This window comes from Eleutherodactylus coqui, chromosome 5, assembly GCF_035609145.1.
Source record: "Eleutherodactylus coqui strain aEleCoq1 chromosome 5, aEleCoq1.hap1, whole genome shotgun sequence".
Lineage (NCBI taxonomy): Eukaryota > Metazoa > Chordata > Amphibia > Anura > Eleutherodactylidae > Eleutherodactylus > Eleutherodactylus coqui.
In genome coordinates this window covers 35,215,251-35,237,027 of record NC_089841.1, presented here as the reverse complement: position 1 = coordinate 35,237,027, position 21,777 = coordinate 35,215,251, and the positions used below count along the sequence as shown (strand labels likewise).

The following is a 21,777-nucleotide window of genomic DNA, read 5'->3' as shown; positions in this document are numbered from 1 at the left end:
AGATTACTAAAAAAGCCGAAAACCTCTTCGTCGTGAACTTTCAACCACTCCTCATACAGGTCAAGAATCTGCTCCGCTCATTTGATATTCCATATATCTCTTGGTTTGGTAGAAAAAATATCATAAAATCTTATGTTATGCCAACCATTACCTACAAAATACGCATGCTCCCTATCCATATACCCAATGTATTTTTCAAAAACATACGCATGACATTCTCCAGCTACGTATGGAAACAGAAAAGACCCCGCTTAGCCCATAACACGCTGATCAAGAGGAGATGGGAGGGGGGGATTGACATGCCATGCGTTTACGAGGTATACAGAGCCTCACAGCTGAGCTACTGGCTGGAGCTGGTGAGCACCGTAAGAGACCCAATGCTGCAACAATTAGCAGGGAGCACATACGGAGAGACCCTGATAGAAGATCTCTGGCTCCCAAGAAGGACCCAATATAATTCCAAGAATTTCCACCCTTTGCTGAAGGGCCCCTGTGAGGCCTGGGATAAACTGAAAAACACACTAGCCCCAGACCCATCCCCAGTGGCCCCAATAGGAACCCTATGCAAACTAATGAACATCCCCACAGACCCTGTGACTAGAGGGATTTGGAAGCGTTTGCCGGAGCTAAGAGTGGGGGACATCCAGGTACTAGCACACAAAGAAGCTGGTGAAATCCTACAAACACTATGCCCGGATGTCCAACTCCCATTTCTACAGAAAGCACACGTGATAAAGACTCTAGAGAACTTTCTTAAGTCTTACAAATCAACTAGACCAACAACTACATTTGAAAAAGCAATAGAAAAGGGATTCCCGCGCCATAAAATAATCTCACACATCCACAGGAAATTTATCTCAGCATCAACAACCTCTAGACCAGGTTTTATTAACTCATGGGAGAAGGAGCTGAACGTATCCCTATCAGAAGCAGAGGTAAAACTCACCCTTAAGCTATCCTTCGGCCTCTCTCCGTGTGTCCTTCTTCAAGAGGGACATTACAAACTACCATCGAGGTGGTACAAAACCCCTCAATGGCTACACGCATACAAATTAGCGCCCCACGACAGGTGCTGGAGGTGTGACATCACGACGGGATCCTTTCGACATATCTGGTGGGACTGCACAAAACTACTTAACTTCTGGAGAAAGGTGGAGAATACACTGAGGACTATAAAACCGGGTTTGGTCCTAACAGCAGAAAAAGTTTTCCTGTGGAAAACATCTGCGGATTTCCATCCGCTCAAAGACCGATTAATTGCAATTCTTATTGACGCAGCGAAAGCACTGATTCCTTTAATGTGGCTACAAAAATCTCCTCCCTCAATCGCACAGTGGAAAGAGAAGGTTGACTTAATTTGCAACCTAGAGGAACTCTCCAGCTGGAAAAGCGGGAGGCGGGACGTTTTTGTGGAAATGTGGACACCCTGGAAGCGGATACCTTAAAAAGAAGCATTCAAACATAACATAACGAATACGCTATCAGAAAGCCCAACGGGTCATAAAGATAGGAAAGAGGGTAGAGACCCCACCTCTTCACATGTGGTTGCCGAACACGGAGATGCCCCGGACAGAGGATGGACGGACGAAGTGGACATTAATCATACCAAGCAGGTCGGATGGGAGAGCCCTGGGAACCCTTTGAAACAAACAAAGAGACTGGAGATGGAAGATAGAAGGTAGGAGCATTTACCCCCCCCCCTCCCTTCCCCCACCCCAACCCCTCGCCCTGTGAGTTTTCCTTACCCCCACCCCTGTTCTTTATTTACAAATGTTTAGAACACTATTGTTTCGCAGATATAGATGTGTTAATAGAGGTTCAGACATACTGACTTATAGTCGTACAATAGCGGATGGCAAAGGCGAGATTTTGATGTATTCCATTCCATTGAAGTTCGTCATATTAATGTGCTACTATGTCTAGACCCTCTGGGTTTAATGTTGGAAAAAATATAAAACTCAATAAAGATTGATTTATAAAAAAATAAAAATCTGTTTATATCTTTATATGTATGTATGTATATATATATATATGTGTGTGTGTGTGTGTGTGTATGCATCTTTATATAGCTAAAACTGTTTTAGTTTAAAAAAAAAATTTATTATAAAGAATAATGGTCATTATTTTTGAAATATATTTATATACAAAAACATTTAGAGGAAAAGGAGAAATATATAGTTTGAGATTTTTAAAAAAATAATCAAAAAAATTATTCCAAAATTATTTTTTTTACATAAATCCTATTTTACAGGAGATATTAGCTAGACATTTTTTTAATGAGAAAATATATATATATATATGAATATTTTTCTTATTTTTCTATAGTTTAATGAGCGTTTTGATATTGATGAGGTGGATTTATACAGATGGAGTTACCATATGTTATATGTTAAATATGGCTTAATTGCAGATGGTTTTAGGAAGTGCGAGTGGAACGCATTATGCATTCCACATGTAGAGAATCCTAGTCATGTGATCATAGACACATGACTAGGTCACATGTTCGGATCACCTCCCTAGGGAGGACGGACATTCTGATGGCGTCCGCTGCGACTACCACACGGGTCAGTTTTAGGACTGTGTTATATTTTGTGTGTATATAAGACAGATTTTTGTTAATGTGTTTGTATATGTTGCTGAAACGCGTAGCAAAATAAATAGTATTGGTAATTTACGGAACTGTGGTCTTCATCTTTTGGTTTAACCCTTGGAGCGCGGGGAAGATTTTTGCTTCTTTTGTGGTGATTTTTGAACTCGTGGTACAGTGTTTAACAGTGTTTATTAATGCACCCCATCATTGTGATGGGTAAGGAGGTGCGTTAAAAAACGTGAAGCCACAAATATAGAACAGACAGCTTTTGAGAATCATAGCATTAAAAAACGTGCGTTCCAGCTCAGGTCTGAGTAACCCCATTAAAATCAACCAGAGCGATCTACCACAGTTAATATGGTGCTCAGGACGCTGCACTGTTAGCGGTAAAAGGCGGTCTGTGTGTCTGAGAGTGGCCTACAGGGCTACAAACAAATTGTCATATAGTGTAAGAAATGAGTCATGTTTGGAATGATTACACCAAGGGGCAGATCATGTATGGAAATTTGTTTTGCAGCTGTATGCAGCATGGTTTAGGTATGGGTACTGGGGTGGGGCAGAGCTGAACTTTTTGCATCCGGGCCCCTGGGCCTTTAATTACGCCCCTGGTCTGTAGTGATATTAATCAATGTCTCTCAATATACAGGATTACACAGTAGTGAAGAAGACCTCTAGTGATGGCTGTTGGGCCCCCATATGTGATGGATGGGGAAGACCCCTGAGCCCAATCACAAGGCCCCCACCTCACCCCCTGATACATGAGGACATCAATGTACAGAAGATTCTAGAACTCACCAAGAAGATGATTGAGCTGCTGACTGGAGAGGTGATGGTGCAGGGAATGCTGGGACATTATACAGTAACAGCACTGGAGGCTTCTGGGTGATGACTGTATATTGTGTTGTCAGGTTCCTATAAGGTGTCAGGATGTCGCTGTCTATTTCTCCATGGAGGAGTGGGAGTATTTAGAAGGACACAAGGATCTGTACAAGGAGGCCATGATGGAGGACCACCAGCCGCTCCCATCACCAGGTAATAGACAGGACTAAAAACACGGGGACTTTATTATCTGTATGTAAAGAATGACTTCAGTGTCTGTCTGTGTTTCCTCCAGTTCCATCCAGTAAGAGAAGCCCACCAGAGATATGTCCCCGTCCTCTTCTTCCACAGGACCATCAGGTAGATGGAGATGTCCCTCTAAACTGTAGAAGGCTGTGAAGCTCTTGTCTTCAGTCTTATTAGATGTCTTCTCCTTGTGTGATGAGGCCGGTGGAGATGGCAGGATTACCGCTGACCAGAGACATTACATGTTGTCTGGATCTTCTCCCAGTTTTCTGGCGGTGGAGACTGCTGGTGGGAATAAGGAGCCAACAGGTTGGATTTATATCTATCTGCTCCTTCATTTCCCCCGAGACAAACAGTGGATGTATCTGGTAGACGCTGATCTCCTCCACTGAGACAACGTGCAGCGTGTCTAGCCATGCCAGATATACATGTGTATGAGGTTCCTGGGGGGTCATTGATCCGTCATCTAATATCTATGTCCGGCTTCTAGACCTGCAGCTATGTGGCTCAGATAACTACTCCAGTCAGGTCATTTGGAGTTTTCATGATGATTAATGATCATTTCACACGACTTCTCCAACCGTCTGCTGACTTTTACAATATTTGTCTCACAGCTTTTGTATCAGGATGAAGATCTGACTGATATTAATACTACAGAGACAATTGTGATGGTCAAAGAGGAGTTTGAAGAGGAGATTCCTACAGGTAACCGCCCAGGTGAGTAGTAACCACTAAATACAGCAGAGAGGAGTCACCGATTCTCCTCGGTCAGCGGCTGCAGATAGTTCTGTAGATTCATAAGCTCTGGGATCTGTCAGTTTCCGCTGGATGTTCCCCCATTCATCCAAAGTACAAACTAAATGTGGATGACATGTGATACCGTTCTAGGCGCTAACACCTGATGGGCATCTATAATATGGGTGTAATTATGGGCACCACATCATAATAATGACAGCATTATCTTATGTATTGTATCCCTTATTTAGAAGAATAAATGTTTTGAAATAGATAATGAGTGTAAAATCCATCTGTAGTCCGGATATATAATATATCTATGTGAACAAGGCCGATTCCTTCATTGTTTGCTGTCAGTACTATTGAGATAAGAATATCTTCCCAATTTTAGAACTAAGTAAACCCTATTACTCTATCTCCTAATGAAATGTTCTCTTGCACATTGGTTGTCATGGAGATGTGGAGAGGGAGGAAGATAACACCTTGGTGTCAGAACATCAAGATCTACTGGTCCTCTCTCTGAGGTCTACTGTTAGATTGTGATCTAATTGCTTATTTCTGTCTAATTGCATTTTGCTATGTGACCTGTAATTTATATAGAAATGTCAATATCATTTTTCTTATGTTCAATAATGGTAAAATCAGCTTTATTCTTGGCAGGTGACGGTACCAGGAGCTCAGAGGGACGTCTGATATCTGTAGATTTTGAATTGGATGATAATGGTAGACAAGATGCATATGAAGAACCTGCCATTATCCCAAATATACCTTCAGCCCTTCACAGCAAAGATCCATCATCTAGTGCTTTTATACAGGCCCCATCCTCTGATCCATCACAGACTGTTAAGCAGAAGAAAAGTTACAGAAGAGGAGAACATCAAAGAGCTCACACAGGGGAGAAGCCATTTTCATGTTCGGAATGTGGGAAATGCTTTACTACCAAAGAATATCTTGTTATACATCAGAGAATTCACACAGGGGAGAAGCCATTTTCATGTTCGGAATGTGGGAAATGTTTTACTTATAAAGCAAATCTTTTTGTACATCAGAGAACCCACACAGGAGAGAAGCCGTTTTCATGTTCAGAATGTGGGAATTGTTTTACTAGCAAAGCAAATCTTGTTATACATCAGAGAAGTCACACAGGAGAGCAGCCATTTTTATGTTCAGAATGTGGGAAATGCTTTACTACCAAAGAATATCTTGTTATACATCAGAGAACCCACACAGGAGAGAAGCCATTTTTATGTTCAGAATGTGGGAAATGCTTTACTACCAAAGAATATCTTGTTATACATCAGAGAACCCACACAGGAGAGAAGCCGTTTTCATGTTCAGAATGTGGGAATTGTTATACTAGCAAAGCAAATCTTGTTATACATCAGAGAAGTCACACAGGAGAGCAGCCATTTTCTTGCTCAGAATGTGGCAAATGTTTTATTCATAAAGCATATCTTGTTGCACATCAGAGAACTCACACAGGGGAGAAGCCATTTTTATGTTCAGAATGTGGGAAATATTTTACTAGCAAATCAAATCTTGTAACGCACCAGAAAATTCACACAGGGGAGAAGCCAGTTTCATGTTCAGATTGTGGCAAAGGTTTTACTCACAAAGCAAATCTGGTTATACATCAGAGAAGTCACACAGGGGAAAAGCCATTTTCATGTTCAGAATGTGACAAATGTTTTACTAGCAAAGCATATCTTGTAACACACCAGAAAATTCACACAGGGGAGAAGCCAGTTTCATGTTCAGATTGTGGCAAAGGTTTTACTCACAAAGCATATCTGGTTATACATCAGAGAAGTCACACAGGGGAAAAGCCATTTTCATGTTCAGAATGTGACAAATGTTTTACTAGCAAAGCATATCTTGTAACACACCAGAAAATTCACACAGGGGAGAAGCTATTTTCATGTTCAGAATGTGGCAAAGGTTTTGCTCACAAAGCATATCTGGTTATACATCAGAGAAGTCACACAGGAGAAAAGCCATTTTCATGTTCAGAATGTGGGAAACATTTTACTCTGAAATCAAATCTTGTTAAACATCAAAAAGGTCACACAGAAGAGAAGGCTTATTGATGTTCACTAGGAAATCACCAGTTTTTAAATATCCAAGTACTCACACAGAAAAGTGACTATTTTTTTGTTAAACTCCTCTGATTAGCAAATGCTCCAAAACAAGCAAAAACTGCTACGATTGGATGTTAACTAAAGGTCATTAAGGAGTTTTTTAGATCTGCTGTAAACAGTGCCTTTTTTTACAACTGCAACAGGGCGAAGGTTTGGAACTTCTTATTCTGGCTTTTTTCAAATAGCTATTTTACTAAGGCAGCTGCACACGACCATATTTCCGCGCAAAACGCATAGCATACAGTCCATTGATTTCAATGGGTTCATTCTTGGGCCCCTTTCACGTGACCCAGAAAATCGTGCGATTTTTGTGCGGTGTGAGATGCACAAATCTGGCATGCATATGAACGCAATTCTTTTGAATGGGGTCATTTACATGAGTGATTTTTTTTACATCAGGGAAGTCATACAGGAGAAAAGTGTTTTTCATGTTCAGATTGTAGGAAATATTTTTACTATCAAATCTTGTTACGCCCCTGCGTGTGGACACTGCATGTGGTACGCAGGAGAAATAAATTGAACATGCTCTATTTCTCCACATATCATATGTGGCCCTTAAAGGGCTGTTCGTATGCAGGCATTGCGAAGGGGCAGCAATTCCCCGCAGAGTGGGGGAATTTGAAAAAACATAAACCACACTGCTACTCAGTCCCGAACAGCAGAACGAAAGGTCTGCGATTAGGGATGAGCGAGTATACTCGCTAAGGCACTACTCGCTCGAGTAATGTGCCTTAGCCGAGTATCTCCCCGCTCGTCCCTAAAGATTCGGGGGCCGCCGCAGCTGACAGGTGAGTTGCAGCGGGGAGCAGGGGAGAGCGGGTGGGAGAGAGAGATCTCCCCTCCATTCCTCCCCGCAGCTCCCCGCCCCGCGCCGGCCCCCGAATCTTTAGGGACGAGCGGGGAGATACTCGGCTAAGGCACATTACTCGAGCGAGTAGTGCCTTAGCGAGTATACTCGCTCATCCCTATCTGCGATGCATACAATGCATGGGATACTCGCAGCGTTACATGCTTACACTCGTGTGAATGAGCCCTAAAGATAGTTTCACATGGGCGAGGGCAATATCGGGCCGTGAATCACCCATGTGAATGTCCCAGAGATGTGAGGCGTTTTCATGTGAAACAAACCTCGCATCACTGCAGGGATGAAGGGAATCGCAAAGCTCTGCCATAGCTTTTAACGGGGCGGCGCTGCTGCCGATACGCTTTGATTTGTTGCCTGCAGAGCATCGCATTGCGGTGGTATGCAGGAAAGCATTGCTCATGTGTATGACTCACAGCGCACAAATCTGGTGCAGTCTTCTCGGCCGTATCAAACCAGCCTAACGGAGAAACCACGTCATACAAGAGAAAAGGCAAATAGTCTCCAGGACAAAATGATGGGGATAAAAATAATCGAAAGGTTGTTTCCAACTGATCTCTATTTTATTTTTGGCTCCACGACCGTGAGGGATGGTTAGGAGTTCTGTTTATTTAATGGCAACATTTTGGGGTATAATAACTTATATTTTCTACCATTCAGGGCTTATTCATACGTCCGTATATTGGCCTTGTTTTCACGCCCGGCCTATATACGGTGTCTCTATCTGCAGGGAGAGGAGGCAAGCCGGGCCGGGAGCAGTGCAATAGGAGGGGTGGGGGCGGAGCTAAGTTTCAACCCGCCCCCTCCCATTGGAAATAGTGGCGGAGAATGGGCGGATGCTCAGTGCACTGCTCCTCCCCCTGCAGAAAGAGACACCGTATATCTGCCGGGCGTGAAAACCCGGCCAATATACGGACGTGTAAATAAGCCCTCTGTCTGTGACATAACTAACGAGTAATCTTCATTCTGCAGGTGAGTGCAGTTACTGCAATACCATGTGTTTAGAGTTATATAAAAATAGGGTGAGGCAAAAGTCAGGACACACCCATTTAACTGGTGTAATAACGAAAAAAGTTTTAATTGGGAGGGAGGCTGCATTTTTTTTATGGAGATGTTTTTATATCTATTTTATCTATATCTATAATGTATTCCTGGGAAAAACTGGGCACTCCACGCCCTCTTTAGATTCTATAGATTTATATGGAGATAAGAAAAATAAATCTGGTTTTTAGAAGGTCTTACAATTAGGTGAATAGGGTCAACTACTCAAGAGCATTTGGCATCTGGTTGCTACTTTCCCTCTTACTTCCTATGGAAGCCGTAAAGGTGTTTTTAATTTTTCACACACTGCTTCTGCATTTTGCCCTACGTTCTCTTAATGACTCGGTGTAATTTGTCATGTGTTCTTCATCTGAGGTTATATTTACCTGATGTTAAGATCTGCCTATAACCAGATGTTTATTATGTCCTGAAACCTATATACTTGTGTACAATAAAAGCATTTCTCATTAAAGATAGTTAGCATTAATATGTTAGAACATTTTTATTTTTCTATCAGTTTAGCTTAGTGCTGGCTTGTTTTTTGGGGGGCAGTATGTATTTTTTTATTGCAAGCATTTTGGGATACATGCAACTTTTTGAACCCTTTATTTTCAGGAAATGCGATATGTACTTTTTAAGCGTTTTTCCTTCACATAGTAAACCAATGTGACGTTTTTTTGTTTTGCTTATTTTTACATTCTATTAAATTTTTTTCAATTTAAAAAAAAAAAACTTTTTAAAAACAACGATGGAGTAAAGATAATAAAGACTCATTCTGTGCAATATGATTTCACATGCAAATAGAGTTCAATATGTATCGAAAAATAAAAAAAAGTATGAAAATCTGAACTCAAAGCCTTATATTATTAAATATGGGAAAAAAAACTAGAAATGGGAGGAGTTATAAGAATATTAGTTTTTCCTCCAATAGAAGGACATTAAGCAGACTCGGGTTAGATGGCCTTTAACCCCTTAGTGACCAGCCCATAATGTTTCTACATCCTAGTTAAATGCGCTTTTTATCCCCGAGGACGTAAAAACCAGCTTCCTGTGGGAATTAAAACCGCGTGGCCTATGGACATGACAGCTCCATGCTGTCAGTGCCAAGAGGTAGATGATGACAACATGGAGCTGTCATGGGGGGCCTTGGGGAGTCCCCCACCCTCCGGCAATGCAATCGGCGCAAAGATTCAGCTGCCCTCATGGATTGAATCTATGGGGCAGCTGAGATTACTCACCCTGGTCTTCCATGCCATCCTGTGGTGATTTGGTCCTCCAGCACCTGACGCCGCTTTCTCTGCATGTGTGACAGGCATCATATGTCAGCCGCATGCACAGAAGGCCATAAGTCTTGGCAAATTTGAAATCTCCTGGCTGCCAGCTCCCGAAGGTAGCCGGGAGGCAGGAGATGTCACCGGGATACTGCGGTGAGTGGTTCCCGAGTCTGTGATCGCCGTTACCCACGTCATCACTGTGCGATGGGGGTGGGGGTGGGGGGGGATATAAAAATAAAAAAAGGTGTACTGCGCATGACCGCCTGTGTGAATATGCAGTTATGCGCAGTACATTACGTGGCCGTACGCAGGGCTGACAGCTGGGATCCGCTGTGGGCTTCTACAAGCAGATCCCACATCCGGTCGTATGAGCCGGGCGTTATTGAGACCGCTACCTGTAGTACGTAATTTACAAGAAGCCTTGGGAACGCTTGCCTTCATGCAGTTCCAGGAGCAGCTTGTTGAGCGCCTTCTGTGTGAGACCGCCGCACCTCATCAAGATTACGAAGCCTCACAGAGCACCACTTTTTACACCCCATCCCTGCTGCTGAGGTCCAGAAATACCCCCAAAAAAAGCATGAGAGAAGGAGGGATACCTGATTTTATTGCCCCCTGTTCTCACCCCACCCGCCTCGACTCACTGTAAGCTGTTGTTCAGAACTGATTGACTGCTATTTACACTACAGCTAGTAATTCAGTTTTCTGCATGCGTTTACACAGGACGACTATCTTTCTAACTCCCGTAATCTCACATACAAAGGTATGGTGTCATGAAAAGTACCCTGGATTTTATTCTTAGAAACGTGGCATATATTTTAGGCTTCTTTTACATGAGCGCATATCGGCTGGCGTTTTCACGGCCGGACAATATGTGCTGTGATCTGATGCAATGGATTCCAATGCATCAGATCACATGGGTGTATTGGTGAGGCGTAAAAACGCCCAGCCAAGCCAATATAGCGCCAGGCGTTTTTATGTCGGAGCCAAAACATAGTTCTAAAACTACAGATGGTCCCCGACTTGCGAACAGGTTCCGTTCCAGGAGCCTGTTCGCAAGTCGATTTGTTCGCAAGTCGGAACAAATGCTTGTATGGAGGGGATCGCGGGTGGATCCCGCTCCATACAATGTCGGGTGCAGGCTGTTTCTTACAGCGGGCACCCGGCGGCAGCAGTTCCGACGAGCCGCGCCGCTCGTCTGAACTGTTAACACTTTAAATACCGCTCTGACAGCAGTATTTAAAGTGTTAACAGTTCTGACGAGCGGCGCGGCTCGTCGAAACTGCTGCCGCCGGGTGCCCGCTGTAAGAAACAGCCTGCACCCGACGTTCAGGGAGCCCTACAGCGTCCCACGATGAGATCGCGGGACGCTGTGCGGTTGCTAGGCAGCCGGGGACCTCCTGAAAGGCCCCAGGGCTGCCTATGCAGAGTGCCCATCAAGCGCACGGCTTGATAGGCGCTCTGCATAGACAGCCCTAGGGCCTTTCAGGAGGTCCCCGGCTGCCCAGCAGCCGCGATCTGACCGGACAGGCTTCTATCAGGCTTGATAGAAGCTGGTCCGGTCCCTGCACAGTATGATGTAATGCCATAGCATTACATCATACTGAGCCATAGCATTACATCATACTGAGCCATAGCATTACATCATACTGAGCCATAGCATTACATCATACTGTGCAGGACAGATAGTTCGTATCTAGCGAAATTCGTAACTCGAATGTTCGCAAGTCGGGGACTATCTGTATGTTTTGGCCGGAATACATCTAGCTGCTGCACAAGTTCCTATGGGAGCCCATGGCAGCAGCCGTAGGTGGGAGGGAGTTTAGCAGCATGGCTGCTAACTCCCTCCCTCTGTTTCCCCCCCCCCCCCCCCCCCACTCGTGCAGGCTTACCTCTTCCCCCCCCCTTTAGTTCTGTGCAATGGACATTGATGCTATGGACAAGGGGCGGGATGGCCCCTCCCATTGCACAGAACGAAAGGGGAGGAAGACAGGTAAGCCTGCAATGAGGAGGGAGGGGAAATGGGAGATGGCCTGGAAATGGGAGATTGCGCCGTCCTTACCAGGCTATATGAACGGGCGCACAAACGTTTGAGTTGTGCGCCCGTTCACCCAATCTTTCACTTACAACGAAGCGTATATCGGCTGGCTGTGAAAACAGCCGGCCAATATGCGCTCTTGTGAAAGAAGCCTTAGTTTGTCTTTTTTTATCAGCAGTTGCACTACTGCGTTTGTACACAGAATACACAGAATGATGAAAAAAGGGAATTTCCCTAATTAGTTACATGCTATGTCATTTACATCTGCTAATTGTAATTAACATTGTGGTCAAAAGGTCAAGAATAAACAATAAGTAACATAATTACCTACATCTTGTTGTAAAATCTGATTAATTAGAGATTTCACACAGAAGGAGTGTCAGGACAGGCTATGTGCTCCGCAGTACAACAGTCCATGCACTACTAATCCCAACATTCTGGCCAAAAAGGTCGGCCTATCTGAGTCAAACTCAAAGGATGAGGATGATGATGATATTGACCCTGGTATGCCCTAGCCCCTGGATCTGTAGTAGGTCTGGTGCAGAGTACTGGGGTAGAAAGGGTTAATATGGCCAAACACTCCATCTCTGCTTAGGGAATCTGTTAAAAATGATGCTGAGAAGGACAAATTTGGGATTTATGATGTAATGTTGGAATCTGTAACACTGTATAGATAATGATGTGATAATGTCTGGTGTGTGAACTCTTTATATTCATAGTTGGGGTCCCGTTTCACCTTCTCCATTCTTTGTAGTAACATTATACTCGTAATATGGGACGTGTAGTATCCTTGGTGAGATGTATCGTTGGAAAGCTCACATGTCTAGTTCCATTATAATGCCATTGCAACGGTTAGAATACTGCATTGCAGAATCCTCATGCTTCTCATTATAAGGCCTCGGTCACACAGGCGATTTTTCGCGCGATTTGCGCATGCGTATGTGACCAGCGATTTTATAGAACCATTGCTTTGCAATGGTATCGGACACATGGGCGCTTTTTATGCGCTTGTCCGATAAATTATAGAACAGAAATTGCAGATAGCGCCTATCTGCGATCTGCGATTCCTTGTGTTCTGTATATGCGCTCAATGGGGCCGACGGCAGCAGCGCCGACCCGATTGAGAACATATACTACACAAATCATTCTCCTCTGCCACAGCTGTAACAGCTGTGGCAGAGAAGAATGATGTTTGCCCATTGAATTATATGGAGCCGACAATACAGCCGGCTCCATTGAAAGCAATGGGCTGCCGGCGAGCGCGGGATGAATTTTCGGGAAGAGCTTAAAAATATAAGCCCTTCCCTGAAAATCATCCAAAAATGTGTAAAAATAAAAAAAATATATATACTCACCTTGTCCCGGCAGACGGAGTTCAGCCACGGCCAGCCAGCAGTTCTCCTGAACTGCTCTGAGTAGTATTCAGCAGCCGGGGATTTAAAATCCCCGCCTGCTGAATGGGCTGCCTCTGATTGGTCACAGCCCTCACCAATCAGAGGCAGCTCTCACTCACCCATTCATGAATGGGTGAGTGAGTGCAGCCTCTGATTGGCTCAGCGCAGGGACCAATCAGGGGCAGCTCTCAGCTGTCATTCAATAGCTGAGAGCTGCCCCTGATTGGTCCCTGCGCTGAGCCAATCAGAGGCAGCACTCACTCACCCATTCATGAATTCATGAATGGGTGAGTGAGAGCAGCCTCTGATTGGTGAGGGCTGTGACCAATCAGAGGCAGCCCATTCAGCAGGCGGGGATTTTTAATCCCCGGCTGCTGAATACTACTCAGAGCAGTTCGGGAGAACTGCCGGCCGGCCGCGGCTGAACTCCATCTGCGGGGACAAGGTGAGTATATATATATTTTTTTTATTTTTACACATTTTTGGATGATTTTCAGGGAAGGGCTTATATTTTTAAGCCCTTCCCGAAAATTCATCCTGCGCTCACCGGCAGCCCATTGCTTTCAATGGAGCCGGCTGTATTGCCAGCTCCATTGAATTCAATGGGCTGGACAGCGCTCCTGTGCTCCGGCCCGTTTCAAAGGAAACGCGGCTAGGAGCAGATTTTTCCAGCGTTTTTTCAGCCCCGGTCACGCGATTTGCGGATGCACATCCGTCATGCGATCCGCAAATCGCGGCAAAAAACGCCCGTCTGACCGAGGCCTAATATGGAATAGGCGTTATTTTGGATCTGGTATGGTGCTGTAATTCTGACATATGGAGTCTCAATATAATATCATATTTGTTATGTTTTTATGCCTTTCCTATTTTTGTTCACCATTACTATATGGAACGTATAAGTGATGTGGCACTGTGAAATTCACACACTTGCTCCAGGTTTACTATTGGAATTAGACATGAGCGAGCACATTCGTCCGAGCTTGATGCTTGTTCAAGTATTAGGGTACTCAAGATGTTCGTTACTCGAGACGAACACCACGCGGTACTCAAGTCAATTGCATTTCCTTCCCCGCATGTTTAGCGCCATTTTCTAGCCAATAGACATGGGGGAAGGCATTACCACTTCCTGCTGTGACGTGCCAGCCCTCTTCCCCCCACAGTAGTGAGTGGCTAGGCCGATCAGGTGACCACCGAGTACTTAAAGTGGTCCTGCCTGCGGCTCGCCTCAGACGCATGCTGGCAGAGGTTAGGGAAAGTGCTGCTGCTTATACAGGGATAGTGTTAGCGTAGGATCCAGGCTTCAAGAACCCCAACGGTCCTTCTTAGGGCTACTCTTCATAGTGTGCATTACTGTTGTGGCTGGCTGGAAGCAGTAGTGCACCAATTTTTTTTTAAGCATCCCGGGCTCTGCAGGCCATTTCAGCTATACTGTTCTGTGTCTGCAGTGCATAAGGCAGAGTGTAGGGACAGAGCTACTTATATAGGGAAAGTTATACAGTCCTCCTGATCCTCCATACAAGAACCCCAATGGTCCTTCTTAGGGCTACATCTCACCTTGTGCATTATAGTTGTGGCTGGCTGGGAGCAGTCGTGCATCAATTTTTGTATTACGCATCTAGGCCAGTTCCCAGCCTTTCAGTAATAGCTTTCTCAGCCTGCAGTGCTGTACAACGAGCTCTCACCGTGAAACTGCTCTCTAATATTTCCTAGCCTACTGCAAACTACCGTTCTGTGTCTGCAGTGCATTAGACAGAGGTTTCAACGGTAAACAGTACTGTAATATTTCCTGGGCCACTGCAAAGTACTTCAGCTCTGCCGCTGTGCAGAGCGTCTCACAATACCCTTTCCTTGGTGGGGTTGAGATCGCCGCAGTTACCAGCACTATCCACTGGCTTTACAGTCTTCTCCCACTCCACACAGCCTCTATTATCTACAAGTCTCTGCGAGCGGTAAATTACCCCTAGGTATCAGCGCAAAACAGCGAGGTAATTTTTTCAAGTCATAGCATAGAGCCTCCGCTATCTACAAGTCTCTGCGTGCGGTGAATTAAGGCCCAGTTGTCAGTGCTGTACAGTGGGGTAATTTATTTGGGCCCTGCTCTATCCTTAATCCACCATGATGAGGAGTAGGGGTAAGGTTCGAGGATGTGGACATCCAAGTGAGGGTGTGGGCTTAAGCCGAGTTTCTGGGTGTGAGCGGAATGAAAAGTTCCATGATATTATTGTCTGATGTACACTACCGTTCAAAAGTTTGGGGTCACATTGAAATGTCCTTATTTTTGAAGGAAAAGCACTGTACTTTTCAATGAAGATAACTTTAAACTAGTCCTAACTTTAAACAAATGCACTCTATACATTGCTAATGTGGTAAATGACTATTCTAGCTGCAAATGTCTGGGTTTTTTTTGCAATATCTACAAAGGTGTATAGAGGCCCATTTCCAGCAACTATCACTCCAGTGTTCTAATGGTACAATGTGTTTGCTCATTGGCTCAGAAGGCTAATTGATGATTAGAAAACGCTTGTGCAATCATGTTCACACATCTGAAAACAGTCTAGCTCGTTACAGAAGCTACAAAACTGACCTTCCTGTGAGCAGATTGAGTTTCTGGAGCATCACATTTGTGGGGTCAATTAAACGCTCAAAATGGCCAGAAAAAGAGAACTTTCATCTGAAACTCGACAGTCTATTCTTGTTCTTAGAAATGAAGGCTATTCCATGCGAGAAATTGCTAAGAAATTGAAGATTTCCTACAACGGTGTGTACTACTCCCTTCAGAGGACAGCACAAACAGGCTCTAACCAGAGTAGAAAAAGAAGTGGGATGCTGCGTTGCACAACTAAGCAAGAAGATAAGCACATTAGAGTCTCTAGTTTGAGAAACAGACGCCTCACAGGTACCCAACTGGCATCTTCATTAAATAGTACCCGCAAAACACCAGTGTCAACATCTACAGTGAAGAGGCGGCTGCGGGATTTTGGGCTTCAGGGCAGAGTGGCAAAGAAAAAGCCATATCTGAGACTGGCCAATAAAAGAAAAAGATTAAGATGGGCAAAAGAACACAGACATTGGACAGAGGAAGACTGGAAAAAAGTGTTGTGGACGGATGAATCCAAGTTTGAGGTGTTTGGATCACAAAGAAGAACGTTTGTGAGACGCAGAACAAATGAAAAGATGCTGGAAGAATGCCTGACGCCATCTGTTAAGCATGGTGGAGGTAATGTGATGGTCTGGGGTTGCTTTGGTGCTGGTAAGGTGGGAGATTTGTACAGGGTAAAAGAGATTCTGAATAAGGAAGGCTATCACTCCATTTTGCAACGCCATGCCATACCCAGTGGACAGCGCTTGATTGGAACCAATTTCATCCTACAACAGGACAATGACCCTAAACACACCTCCAAATTGTGCAAGAACTATTTACAGCAGAAGCAGGCAGCTGGTATTCTATCGGTAATGGAGTGGCCAGCGCAGTCACCAGATCTGAACCCCATTGAGCTGTTGTGGGAGCAGCTTGACCGTCTGGTACGCCAGAAGTGCCCATCCAACCAATCCAACTTGTGGGAGATGCTTCTAGAAGCGTGGGGTGCAATTTCTCAAGCTTACCTCAACAAATTAACAGCTAGAATGTCAAAGGTGTGCAATGCTGTAATTGCTGCAAAAGGAGGATTCTTTGACGAAAGCAAAGTTTGATGTAAAAACAATGTTATTTCAAATACAAATCATTATTTCTAACCTTGTCAATGTCTTGACTCTATTTTCTATTCATTTCACAACGCATGGTGGTGAATAAGTGTGACTTTTCATGGAAAACACAAAATTGTTTGGGTGACCCCAAACTTTTGAACGGTAGTGTATATATATATATATATATATATATGCATGTTTTAATATTTGACGTATTAAACGAATATAAATTATGGAACATTTGAAGGAAACATTTGGAAGCTGCTAATTGTTCATTAATAGAACTTGAAGATCAAACCATGATATGTCAAAATGCATATTCCAGCCCTAAATTGTATGTTTATTTTATGTTTCTTGATCACATTATGAAATAGTGATATGATGGCTACAAATAGCCAAAGGGTGGATTGTGGTGCAAATATAATTGACTATTTGTAGCCCTCCATTTTGTCCTTCATCCTCCATTTTGTATTTTCTTTTATTCTCCATTCTGCATTTTACATACGAATAGCTATGAACATTCATGTGGACTTCAAACCTGTTTGGTGTAGGAAGCTTTGATGGAACTGTGAAATGTGTATGTGCCTTGTTAGTTCTTTGTATAAGATAGAGGTCTAACATATGTATATTGGTCTTACTTATACAGAACAATGCTACCTGCTTTTACTACAATTCCATTTGTATAGGTTTGTTTGAGCTCTGTCCATATACATTGTATGGCCAGGAATCTGTTGAGTCTTGTTAATCCTGTGATACCATCAGCATTGTCTAGGGAATTGAGTTGTTGATTCAGAACCTTTGATCAAAGAAACTGGCTACTTCAGATGGTGGGGGGGGTCCAATTGAAAGCACATGGCATAGGAATGTCTGTCCTTGGCAAACAGAGAGGAGAAACAGGATGTTTCTCTCATGAAGCTAAATTCAAGAATGAACTGAGTGTGCTCACTGAAGTTCCTCCCAGATGGATGACATCACAAGCTACCTCACAAATACCTCCCTCTGAGAAATGGCCTATCAGCTCACTGTAACTGCTAAATTGCCTGACTTCCTGTGTTGAAACGTATTTAAGTTTTACGCGCGCATAATAAAGAGAGACTCTTTTGGGAACACATGATGTAGGCTTGTGATCTTTGAAAGGCTCTCCAGGCCTGTACACATATTATTTAATTTGGAACACACGGTATATCTATAATAGCGAATTTTGCGTTAACAAATTTGGAGGCACTGCTGAGATAATGAAGATACAGAGATATGAAGATATTTCATCGTTATCCGGACACAAGGGGACTTCGAAGCAGAGACGGACAGATAATGAGCTCAAACAAGGTAATAAGCTATTCTTATACCTATACCATCTCTCCCTCTCTGCTATGATCCGCCCCAGGCCGGGTGAGTTGAAATATGATAAGTCTGTATCTAAAGAACTATGAAATAGATATACTGTGTTGTTTTTATGTTGTCTGTGAAGTAATGTCCTGAGTGTAAAGAAGGTGTGAGCTATGGGGGTTTATATATTCTCTGTAGTAGTGAATGGTTTGAACAGACTGTGCAGGTTAATAAGGAACAAAGAATGTGTAGTATAACTTGTTAAAAAGAAAGTAAAAAGGAAAGTTGATATAAGCAATTTTAGCTGAAGGTTATAGTAGTGAGTAAAGTTGCTGAGAGTGTCCATGCGGTGAGTTTCCATTGTTCAACATGTGGCTGAAGAGGTCTCCCTTTGTTATGTGGGGGGAGGGGTGCACATGGAATGCTTGTATTTGCCATGTCTGCATACATCAACTCAAGGGAATTTGGGCTTGGAGTAATTGGTACCAGACAGCAGAGAGGCCTGTCTGATGGTAGATGTGGGCTAGCCAGAGGTTCTGCTCCGATTATGGCAGGCCAAACGGACTGTTGAGGTTCCACAATGTGGTGCCAAAAATACAGATCTGTGCCATGAGGTGCAGGAGTAGAGAATCTCAATTAATTAAGGATTTTTCCAATTACGACAAGATGGGCAGGGGTGAAATTGTAAGTGCTTATTAATAAGATAAGCCAGACCTGTGTCGTGAGTTGTGGGAAAAATCGAAGTATGACTCGCAAGCAAATTCAATGAGATGATGTTTGTAAACACAACTGGACACACAAAAATGGGTGAAGGAAAAAGCAAGTCAATGAGTTAAGGAAAGGTAGAAGGTTTAACAATGAACGATGATAATGGTTGCTATCTGGAGTGGTGAATATAAGTATGTGGGTGGAAATGGGCATAAGTTGTATGGTGTTTGTCATTGGATAGCCTATTCTGAACAAAATATGTAAAAACCGCGGTACATAAGAGTTTTCTTATATATATACTTTGTTCAATATGGGAAGTTCTATGAACAGTAAATACAATCCCAGTTTCTACTTCACATGAGATACTTATCAGTCCGTATATGAGTGAATGAAAACCCCAGTGAGTGTGAATTTGTGTGTATAAATGAAGGGCCCGTATGAGAGTTAGATTGTGTTATATGGTATGTGTACTGTCCGTAACCAGAAATGAAATGAGGCAAGAAAGACCAAACACTGAGCCAGGCCACAGGGGGTGGAGCTAGGTGATGTAAGGAGATGGGAGGGAAGAACAATAGGAAGAGGTCTTGCTCCACCCTCAACACAGACCAGCCTAGGGGAGAAGTGTGTCTCCATTTAAGTGGATGTTGGTATATATATGTATATTGTGGTAATGTATAGAGGGAAGGTCACTCTTAGACTCCATGTTAAGTCTCTCACTTGAACAAATGTAGGTGACCAAAGGAGGGGCATCTAATTTTATTCCTGAGGGTAGTTGTGTGAGATAATAGTCCAGGATTGCCACAGTGTATATATATATATAGGTTCTTTGAGCATGTGGAGAATTTAAAAATATTGAGTCGTGTTATTTTGAATATTATTGAATTAAGATACTAAAATGAGAAAATTGTGTACTTGAAACACCTGATAAGTACTTTAGTCAAATTAATAACAAAAGTTCTATTCTAGAGTGTATCTCATTTTCAATTAACAGTATTTTACGTAAAGATTGTTACATTTGAAAAATAAGAAAATTTTGAATGACAGAATTTGAGTATATCCCAAATGGTATCAGGGATACCAGTCCCTTAGTAAACCAGTAATTAACCATCATTTGTGCAGTTGTTATGGTGGTAGTTTGTAATAACAATATTTCCTCTCCTGTTTGCAGTATGTTTTCGTGCAGGTACCGGAGATGGTGTGGGGCCCCGTAACGTCATGCTCCCTCAAGGGGTCATAAAATACTGTATAGAGTGCAAACTAAGCATCTTTCAGCTTCCAGACTATGTATGAGACTGCCCTGCTAGCACCCTCACATATCGCAATCAAGAGGGGTATAGTTCCAAATGTCGTTTCATGTCTTTTACTGAATTTAGAAGGTTGAGAGGAGGGGCAGCAGGTGCAGACCATGACATTCAATAGCAAGCACATGGTTGTATGATTGTCGGAAGATTAATGAAAAGAGAAACTAGGGGTCCTAACAATAATGTTGTAACTGCCATGATTAATGTAAATCTTGAGTTTTACCCATAGATGGTTCCAACTATCGGTGAAATGGACAAGTAAAACAGGCTATGCAGTGGTAACCGACAGAAAGAGGTAATTATACAAAAACCACTCTTTTCCTCATGAGACACTCAGTTACTCAGGAAATAGAGGTGATGGCGCTCACTGAAATATGTAAGCTGGCTGCAGGGAAGACTGTTTCAGTCTGCACCGACTTAAGGTACACATTTGGAATCGTACACGATTTCACATCTATGTGGCACAGTGGAAGTTTCATGGGGTCCTTGAGTAAGCCAATCCAGAACGCAGAAGCAGTGTCTTTGTTCTACAAGTTTTTAGCTCTTTCCGCACAGGTGACTTATCAGAGTCCAGGCTTATGCCACAGAGACAACCACTGAGGCTGGAAGGAAACAGACAGCAGGCACCGTAGCAGCCTGACTTCCCTTGAATGAGGTAATGGCTGGTAACCTGCTTGCACCTGAAACAGGTGTAGATATTTCTCTGTTGCTTGAATTACAGGAACAGGCCTCAAAAGAAGAAAAAGGAGGAGTGGAAAAGCGAGCGGAATGCTACTGGGGTCTGGCAGAAAGGTAAATGCCTGTGCCTCCCCTGCACGCTGTACTCCATGATGTCACACCTGATCGCTGAGCTAACCCATTCATCCAAGGAGGTAATGTGCGGTATGGTGTCTTCTGCTTGGCTTACCCCAGGGTTCAACACTGCTGCAATAGGGTTTGTACACGGGTGCATGATATGCGCCCATTACAATCCAGGCCAATTGGTCAAGGTACCTTCTCGATGCGAGCCAGACAATCTGTATCAGTGACTGCAGAATGATAGCATACAGCTACCACAGGTAGGTGTTTGGAGTTGTTGGTTTGCATAGACCTCTTTTCATGTTATTTGGAGGCGTGGCTTGAGAAAAAAAAATAAATAAATAAAAATAATTTTTTACACGCCAAAAATATGACCTAAGAATATGTTTTATGAAAGTAATTTTGAATATTTGGGTACACCAGAAGTAATAATAAATAATAAAGGTAAACATTTTATTAGTCATCTACTTGGTTAGAACCACGCCTAAATATAAGACTAAGTTGAGTCCCTATGAAGGTTTTGTTTGGTAATGCTGCTGTAATAGGCCTATGCTTATTCCAGGCCAAAAAGGAGGGCCTTACCTCCCATGTGAGTGCCTAACATCAGGAGTTATATCATCTGTCACTCATAAATGTGTATTCTCCGTGTTTCCAGATCAAAATGCAAAGAATCCTTTCAAGTGCTGTTAACCACTACGGTCTCAGTGAAACTTTAAGAAAAGCTAATTTGGGTTCATGTCAGACATTGAATAAAGATAATCAAGGAAGGAGACAAATGTGGCCCATAATCCTTTGTTATATGTAGGACCCTTGCAGTCATTGGGCT

The 21,777-nt window shown here is 43.3% G+C and overlaps 1 protein-coding gene across 1 annotated transcript in view; it reads left to right on the top strand.

Moving 5' to 3' along the window:
* The window catches only part of LOC136629147 (oocyte zinc finger protein XlCOF7.1-like), a 43,637-nt gene extending 36,201 nt beyond the window's left edge, over nucleotides 1-7,436 (top strand). The window contains exons 3-7 of the mRNA XM_066605298.1: nucleotides 3,237-3,416; nucleotides 3,499-3,622; nucleotides 3,705-3,769; nucleotides 4,270-4,372; nucleotides 5,051-7,436. Of these exons, the coding sequence (XP_066461395.1) occupies nucleotides 3,237-3,416; nucleotides 3,499-3,622; nucleotides 3,705-3,769; nucleotides 4,270-4,372; nucleotides 5,051-6,477 (1,899 nt within the window). The 3' untranslated portion in view covers nucleotides 6,478-7,436. The remainder of the gene's footprint in view (nucleotides 1-3,236; nucleotides 3,417-3,498; nucleotides 3,623-3,704; nucleotides 3,770-4,269; nucleotides 4,373-5,050) is intronic.
* Nucleotides 7,437-21,777: the final 14,341 nt, after the last annotated feature.